Source organism: Etheostoma spectabile, chromosome 22 (genome assembly GCF_008692095.1).
Source record: "Etheostoma spectabile isolate EspeVRDwgs_2016 chromosome 22, UIUC_Espe_1.0, whole genome shotgun sequence".
NCBI lineage: Eukaryota > Metazoa > Chordata > Actinopteri > Perciformes > Percidae > Etheostoma > Etheostoma spectabile.
This window is the reverse complement of record NC_045754.1, coordinates 8,591,850-8,601,028: the sequence shown is the minus strand read 5'-3', so window position 1 is coordinate 8,601,028 and position 9,179 is coordinate 8,591,850. Positions and strand designations below refer to the sequence as shown.

The following is a 9,179-nucleotide window of genomic DNA, read 5'->3' as shown; positions in this document are numbered from 1 at the left end:
AAAAAAAAAAAAAAGTCCCTTCTCATATTACATATTCAAACTTCAGCCCTCCCCTGTGAAAGCGTCCCTCTCAGGTGGCCCCAAAGTGTGTCGGCGAGGGTTCAACCCCAGTTTTGGGAACCAGCTTTTATTTCCAACGCCGTCATTCTGGCCTGTCTGAACCCTCCCTGGCCACAAGAATTAATGACGTGGCGCGCAAGCAGCCATCCCGTCCATAAATCAAGAGGAAATTAGAGGGACAGTTCCGCTATGAGCTAGGACGCGCCTCTCTCCGTCTCCCCGGTTGGCCGATTTATCATTTGGGCTGTGCATTAATAAACACCACTCCCATGAGGCTTTGCAATGGTGGGACGCTGGCCCTACTCCTCGGCAGTACCCCTCTCTCACTTGTGGTGAATTAGGAAAATTAACTTGTGGTTGATTCGGCATGTTTAAAAAGTGTCAGGTGTGTCAAATTTTCCCTAAAACAGGATAGTAAAAAGGATTATATATTTGGTTCAAGCCAAATGAAATAGTGAAAAATCTGACATTTCGAGGAACTGCATTGTATTTAGCAATTGTATGCGCTCAGGGATTTGTATGTGTACATGTATGCACCCTCTCCAACACCCCCTTCACTAAGACATAAAGAAAGACAGATTCTCCATACAATGACCATGTAAAGGGGGCGTTGCTCTCCTTACAGCTTCATGCGGTAGTCGAAACTCAGGCCTATGAATGCCAGAACACCACCACTGCCACCACATTCACATCCACACACTCTGATTACCATGTGAATGGAGCGCTCTGTAATCGTTGGATGTGTCAAACAAGAGATGGAGCGTTTACGTTTGGGAGATGGATGGATTGTGGGGGACGTAAATATGGAGGGGGGGGTTATTGGTGGCTGCGTATGCTGGTTTTGTCTGCCTTTATAAAATAACTCAAAATGTTTTATTTCCAAGTCTTGAGTCACAAAGTCATTGTGTCAGTTCATGCACGAAGCGCGACATCCCCTCAGCGCTTTCCCCCCCCCTCCTTCCATCTCCCTCTGTTTTTCCCTGTCTTGTTTGTGACATCTCCATGTGAAAAGACAACAAAAGTCATGTTTTAATCTCCACCCGTGGCTCATTGTATGTGCAGAGAGAATGGTTGCGCCGTTTCCGCCTTTTACCTTTTCAAAACCCCTTTTTACTATTTCCAGTCAACACTGATTGCATTTGAATAACGAGTCAAATTGGACTTGATGAAATATTACCATACACAGTCAGAGCATTTCTCCAACATAAAAGACATGTTTTCTCATGGATGAAATGCAAGCAGTGCATCAAGTGACAGCTGAACACTCATTCAGATGAGCCTTTTGTCTGATGATTGACAAAAATGTCATCTGTTAGGGTTAGATTAGGTTAGAGTTTGGATGAAGTCAAACAGAAATCCCGTATAAACCAGCAAATGCTCTTTTTTGATCTGTAACCCATTTGTATGTATTTACCTGATGCTCTTCTCTGAAAAAAAACATGGATTGAGTGATCAGATTATTTACAGTTTAGATAATTTTAACCTTCAACTTCCACAGTAATTCTTTTCCAGTCCCTCACCCCGCTCTCCTGCTCTCTTCTCGTCCTGCAGACTCTCGTTTCTCAAGCCCCAGGCTGCCATCACGGCCCAGCAGGAAACGCCCGCTGCCCATCTCGCCGCTCTCTGAGCACAGCTTCGACCTGCAGACCATGATCCGCAACTCTCCCAACTCTCTCGTCACCATGCTCAACAACTCTCGCTCCAGCTCGTCCACCAGCGGCTCCTATGGTCACCTCTCTGCTGGAGCCATCAGGTAATCAGAAACTGGTTCAGCAGGATTTTTTCCTAAAGCTCCCAGGTCATTATTACAATTATTATGGTTGTTATGATGATGATCATTGATTCATGATTATGATTTGTATTATTATTTTCTTGGTTGTAGCTCAGTGCTGATGTTATCAGGGTTATGTCAGATTGAGCTTGAGACTTAAAATCTTTAACTGAAAGCCTGCACTACAAAGGTTTAAAAGAAGATAGCTTTGAAGAGTTATAGGGAAGGTGCAATGACAAGATACTATCAAGTTAGCAAGCAATATGGAAAATGTAGGATCCAGTTTTTCTGGAGCTTGACCCACATTATGGACCAGAAATCAGGATATTCAGCCTTTGCTGCTTCAATTTGGATTCCTTTTGAAAAATCTGTGGGTTGTGAGCCCCCAAATAGGAAAGTGCATTCCTAATTACTTGATTACCCCTTTCAAGTTCTAAAACTCTTAGCTGTCAGAATGTCAGGAGCTTTGATTAACTGCATTTCTCTTATGATGGTCATTCAGGGACTAAAATGTGCCAATGATAACTCAAACAGCAGCATCTCCCCAGGGGAAATGATGTTGTAAATGATTTTCTAATATCATTGATTGTTGTTTTTCATACACTGCAGCACGCATACTATTGCTGTAGTTACAATGTACTCTGTGTGAGAGAAAGAAAGTGTGTGGTGGAGCGAATAAGAGTGTGTGAGTATTGTCCATGTCAAACCCCCATGTGGGTGACGATCTCCCAGCCAGCCAGTCAGCCTGCCTCCCCGGCGGCTCGTGTCAGTCATCTAGCGTGCCTCATGGTAACATCACATACATCACGCCCCGGTATCAGAGGCGAGCAAAGGGAAGCATAAGAAAAGAAAAGAGAAGGGGGAAAGGAAAGATCCATCGCCCCACCCACAGCCATTGATCAGCGATCTGTAAGAAGAGCCTGATCAATCAGGCTGCACACTCAGCCACTGTCCTAGTGACAGGGCCCAAATAGCCAGAGCCAACAGACTGATGAGTGATATGACAACCGGATGGGCCCCCAAATGTGTCTCGGCTCATTGATTTCCACTCGGCTCGTAATAAGATCAGCAGACATATGAGTTGCAGCGAGAGAAAAGCATCAGAGCTCAGGATGAATGGAGGCCGCTGCTGTCGAGCCACACAGATCTGTGTTCATCTGGCGGTTCACCTGTGGTTACACAGACCCCAGAGGAAGTTTGGTGGCTTCTGGGATTTTTAGGATAAACAAAGTTAGCTCAGGTTGAGGGAACCGGGAAAATAATTTGGCTTTATTTACATGGCTATACGACACACTTCAGATTGTTTATCATCTGAATCTTTTGCCCAGTGGAAGGATGACATACTACCTTACACAGACCACATGATAATTTACTGTGTTCACAAGCTGAACATTCATTGGCAGGGATTTGCATTTGTTCCAGCATTACCACACCATCTCCTGTCAGATTGTCCTCAGGGAGGAGAAGTTAGCCAGAACAATCCATTTATTCACTGTCTTTCCCCTTGTTTGCCTCTGAACTGATGTTTTAGTGAAGTTGTGGTTTATGATTATTTACCCTTCTGCTCTCTCCAGCCCAGCGTTAAGCTTTGCCTACCCTCCAACTCCAGTGGCTTTGCACATGCACCAGACACTGATTGGCCGTCAACCGGGCATCGTGGGCTCTGCCTTTGGCCACAGTCCACCCCTCATCCACCCGTCGCCAGCCTTCGCCACCCAGAGGCCCGTTCCTGGCATCCCCCCCTCCGGGCTTAGCGCCAGCGAGCGCTCAGCCCTCTCCAACGACTCCTCACAGGTGAGAGCGGCGGCAGGCGCCTGTGCGATTCATCATCACAGGTAATAGATAGCGGCGTCGCATGCCAGCCACATCTCAGCATAACGCAGCAAGCTAACGTGGTACAGGCGGGACCCCCCCTCCACGCGCTCATCTCTTGGGAGTTTCCTCCTACTTGTGTTGTCTCTTGTTTTGAGACTGCCGAGCACAGGCCCAGAACGTGCCTGCAGCAGACAACAAGGGGCTTGTTAGCATAGAATCCCACTGCTGACTCCATTAATCACGAGAGAGAGAACAAGGATGTAGAGAGGCAATATTGACATGGATGGATGGATCCAAAGGGGCTTTTTCTCTCCATCCTCAGCCTTAAATGTGCGGGCCCACATCTGAAGTAAATATTCAGTGTTTATTACCCGTCCTCCCTGCTGTTTCCCATCGCTCACATTTTGTAATCACGAATGAGGCGTCATTGAAATTGGGCACACTGAAATTGCTTTTTACTTCTCCTGAATGAGCAGAATATTGCTATGGAGCTATGGACAAAATTGCATATGTTTCAGAGGAAGTATGTGACATGTTACAGAGACGCACACGATCACTACAACTCTGAGAGTCCTGTGAGAAACAGCACCATTAGGGGAGTTCTACAAAACCCAGAGGCTTCCTTTTCCAGAACCTACTTGTTAATTCTTTTATTCTCATGAGCTTGGTATGTAACAAGAATTCCCCCCCGAGGGCGAATTTAAACCGAGGCCAAAGCCAGGTCATCCATTGGTTCAGTGAATGGTTCATTGAATTGGTCCATGAGTTTGTTTTAATTGCTGTGATTAGAGGAGCTAATGTGAATTGCATAGTTTTTCATTTAGCCCGGGACTAAGGATACGGAAATCATTACGGTTCAAACACAGTTTTTTTTTTTTCTGGCTTGATTAAGTAAACGATTGATTGACTTATAAGCATCACATGCATTTTTAATGATACTGTATAGAGGATAGCATAATATCAGTAAAATATGATATTAAATCATCTACATAGTCAAATCCATGTCAAGAGAGGTTTGAAATGATATTTTCTGTTTCCACAGACCAAACCAACAAGTGAATCTGCAGTGAGCAGCACAGGAGACCCAATGCACCACAAACGCTCCAAAATGAAACCCGAGGAAGAGTTGCCAAGCCCAGGCGCAGTGAGTGTACAGGTGAGGATCGCCTGCACGTATCACTTGCTGGCTCCATAGTATATTCAGCTATCTGGCAAAAATGATCACACTGCAAACTGGTGGATAAATCCCAGATTTCACCAGCAGCGTTTTTATTTTTCGATTTTTTTCCACTAGAATAGGAAGCCCATATAATGACTGCCAAGGTGGCCGCAACAATAGACAAGCTTACCTGCCACAGTTGGTATTTATTTGCGTGCATTTGGCTGTTTCTCCCACCCTGATCTTATCAGTTGCTGTTTCCGAAGCAAAACAATTCATTGATCTTTGGGAGACTAGAAGGAAATTGTTTTTGCTTTTGGTTAATCAAAATTTTAAGTGGCTGGAGAAACGAAAAGAGAAATGTGATAACAGTAAGTGTTTGAATTTGCAGGAAAAAAAATTATTATTCAGGCAGCAGCAGATTCAGCCTGAGGTGTGTGTTGGAAGCCCACGCTCTCCTGTATTAGCCCACACCAACTCTCTGCTCCATTCAGCTTCCTAACGGTGACAGTGAAATATGTCTGGGCTAATAGAGCAACCTACAGCAGGAAAAGGGGGTTAGATTCCTCAAATACTCACCCCGGTCCTGTTGTATAACAACCCCCCAAATACAGAGAGGGGCTTTCAGCGCTACATTTCCGTTCTACACACTTTTTTCCCAGGTAGCCAAACAAGGCCAGATTCACAGGGGCGCTGTGGTTGAGACCTGTGACCAAATCATTTTGGGCTATGCCTTAGATGTAAACCAGCAGGGCCGTATAAAATTACTTTTATGACAGATTTGGACGGACTGTTGTCAAGGAGAGGAAGGCAGTTCCTGTAGCTTTTATACTTGTATGTCAAGCTTGCTATTAGGTAATTGTTTTACATTTATTTACATTATTTCCTTGTTTTTTTAACTAGAACTTTTACCACTGTTGTTCCATAGGACCATCCCGATGGGATGACCCTGGTGAAAGAGGAAGGGGACAAGGATGAGAGCAAACAGGAGCCAGAGGTTGTTTATGAGACAAACTGCCACTGGGAGAACTGTTGCCGCGAGTTTGACACACAGGAGCAACTAGTACAAGTGAGTGTCGCACATTTAAAAAACAGTGGCACAAGCTGCTTATTTCGAAATCTAACTCCAGCACACAACACTCGTCAACGTGAAGCTGCCCCGAGCATTTCTGTACAACTCCAAATGGCAGATGAGAAATGTTGACATCCAGAAATTCTGTGAATTGTGCACAGAATGTTTTTTTTAATGATTTAAACAGAAAGGGACAACATTTCCGAAATAATTACTTGCTTGCTGCTGTTTTGCAGATGGTTTGTATTTCACTATTTCCTGTTGCCAGAGAAGTGATCCCACTGGACCCCAGTTGTTCTCCAGGAACAGAGTTTCTTGTAGAAAAACAGGAAGACACGACAGGGTGTTTACAACTGTAAGATGGGTGAAGACTTACATAAAAAGCTTTCCCGTTGCGGCTCAGAAAACATTCACCAAAACTACAATGTTTCTTAGTTTATATGCCGTGAGAGTTTTCTTTCCTCAAGCTCAGTAGATCCCAGCAACATCAACTGCAGCTGTGCTATTTTGCACAATGCCTCCTATCAAGCCACAACCCCTGTGCAGCAGCAAACCAACAGTAGAGTCAGAGCTGCAAGCGTTGACTGATACTGCTGCTGGATTCCTGATTGGATCCAGGGATGGTGGAAATGGGCTCAGAAGCTGGAGAGCACATCTCACAGCTAAACGGTGCTAACTGATTTGGCGGGTTAAGCCCTTCCAGAGTCAGGATGGGACCAGCGCTGGACCGGCCTTCCTCCTGTCTGTTATCAGAACACTCACACAGCCACGGGAGATGGACGCCTCTCATCGTAAGGCGCCCAAGGGTTCACTGTTGAGCTAAATATTAATGACATTATGGTCGCCTCACCCCCCACTCTTTACACTGACACCATTAGCTCTGCTGCTCTTTCGCGGCTTGTGAACCTCTCACCTGTCCCCCTACTGAGAGAAAGCACTCTGATGTTGGAGAAGTGGTAAAAATACACCAATATGATGCTGTGAACAAGGGACGGTAGAGTGTACACACACACACACACACACACACACACGCACATGAAACACACATCACCACACATCTGATAGAAAGATCCTTAGCTCTCCACAGCTGTCTATTTGCCAACTTGACATTGCAATCCTCAGCCGCGGTGGTAACCCCTATCTATAATTGATATCCTCAGCGCGGAATGGGCTGCCTCCCGTGTTTGAAGGGCTCGGCTCAAAGGTTGAGAATCTTGACAACTTCTTGCCCCTGTTTCAGGAGGCGGGATGAGTTTAGGTGGTGGGAGAGGAAGGGAGGATGGCTTCTTAATAGACGAAAAGCTTGCTCACATCCTCCCCCTACTGTAGTCACACCAGGTGGCCTTCTGAGAAAAACAATGTCCACTCATCCCTCCACATACAATCCCCAACCGAACCTTGCCAAGCTGCACTTACTATCAGATTGCCGTGTAGACAGACACCAACCAAATCCTGATTAGTTTTCCACTTTTTTTCCATCTTGGAATTGTTTTTTTTTTTCTCTGCAATTTGACTTTCTGATATTGCATTTTATTTCTCATTTTCTATGCACATGCAGATATGCAGAGAGATGCCAATAAAAGTCTTTGCCTACAGAATCCGTGCCCTCTAATTCAGCAAAGCGGACGAGAAAATGCTCTTATCTCTCTGCACCCCCACCTCCCTCAGTAATAGGATAAGTACAGAATTTGGACCACAGTGGCTCTCCTCACACACTGCGAGGGGTTTGGGGGTGGGGGGGGTTCCATATAACCAAACAATGGAGCGTCCCTTCCCCCTTGTACTTGTCTTCTCAAATGGCTTTGGATTAAAAAAAAAAACGATGAAGAAAAAAACACCACTTTTATCCAATTTAACCACCAGCGTTTGCACAAAGTTTTTACATAGATTCATATTGAGTGATTGAAAAAAGTGTGTGCTGGTTTGACAATCCAAGTCATAAAATAAATGTGTTTTTTTTTTAAATAACAGCTGCACTAATTCAAATATCCCATTTTCTTTGTGGCTGGCCTAATTTTAGAATTAAGCCTTCACACCACCCTCATCACTTTCCACCTTGTTCAAAAGCATGCCTGCCGCGCTCTTCATGCATATTTTTACACTCTCAAGCTTGCTCTCAGCACGACATGCCACGGCGTTCCTTTATCATCTGCGTTTAAGCGCTCTCGGTGCAGCCGATAAGATAAACATCAGATCTATGCAATTTAGCTCACTTATCTGGCCTACCCAGTCAGCAAAAGCGAGGCGGGTGTCAATTTTAGTTTTCTCTATTTATTTCATTTATTACATTTCAACTCTCCATACCTCTCCATCTCCCTCTCCACACAGCTCCACATTCTGCATTCCCATTTTTGGGCATGAACCTCTCCCTCTCTCATTTTTGCTTTCATTTTCTCTCCCTCCCCTCTTTCCCCCTTGAAGGGAGTACTTTTAGAGATAAGGCCTGGTGGCTTCTTTAATGTCTCTCTTGAAGTGGGCTTTTTTACGCCTGGTTTTGTCGCCGGAGATGCCAACCCCTCACTCCCATAATTCACTAATATGGCCTGGCTCAACAATCTTTTTTATTATATTCTCATTGATCTATTACTGATACTTCACCGTGGAGAACTCTACAAGGGAGCGATGGCTTTTCAGTGCCCTTGTATGATGAAAACATTCATGCAAGCCAGGTGACTAAAAGGTGACCAAATTTGAATCAGCATTATTATTATTATTTTTTTTCATCACATTCTTCAGAAATTATATTTGAAATATAATTTGTCTTATTCCTTGAACACTTGCTGACCTGCTGAACTTGAGACTTCAGGTTCTGATGTGTCATTGTCATTGCCTGCTAACAGACATTTCTGAGGAGGTTTAAGACTATATGTGGGGGGTGTCTGATGGGGTTGGTGGTCTGTATGTGTGTGTTCTCGCAGCTCATCAGGTCTTTCCCACCCTCCACAGTCTAACCATCCCCTTCCAGGTCACCTACATAGGTGGCGCTGTGATGTCCCTGTTCTTAGATGGGGAGCTGGCTCTCCCTGTGTGCAGCCTTGTTAAGGCGGCTGCTGTGTGCCTCCCCGGTGTTAAAGGGAGATAAACGCGGGCACAGTCTGAAGGCAGCCCCCCCCATCTGGCTGCTGGCGCAGGCTTTTAATTGGTAAAATGCAGATTTTTTTTGATCAGGAGAAGGATTAGGCCCCTTATCTGTCAAGAGTATCTTACTCTAAGATGAAAAGACTGTGCTGAATTACACATGCCAATTCTAGCTCCCTGCCCCCTGCTCGCTCACTCTCACTTACTCTTGTCCTTCCTCCTCC

The 9,179-nt window shown here is 45.0% G+C and overlaps 1 protein-coding gene across 1 annotated transcript in view; it reads left to right on the top strand.

The window, feature by feature from the left end:
* Window positions 1-9,179, top strand: part of gli3 (GLI family zinc finger 3) — a 90,337-nt gene that overhangs the window by 71,781 nt on the left and 9,377 nt on the right. The window contains exons 7-10 of the mRNA XM_032503403.1: window positions 1,612-1,813; window positions 3,406-3,625; window positions 4,689-4,802; window positions 5,734-5,874. Of these exons, the coding sequence (XP_032359294.1) occupies window positions 1,612-1,813; window positions 3,406-3,625; window positions 4,689-4,802; window positions 5,734-5,874 (677 nt within the window). The remainder of the gene's footprint in view (window positions 1-1,611; window positions 1,814-3,405; window positions 3,626-4,688; window positions 4,803-5,733; window positions 5,875-9,179) is intronic.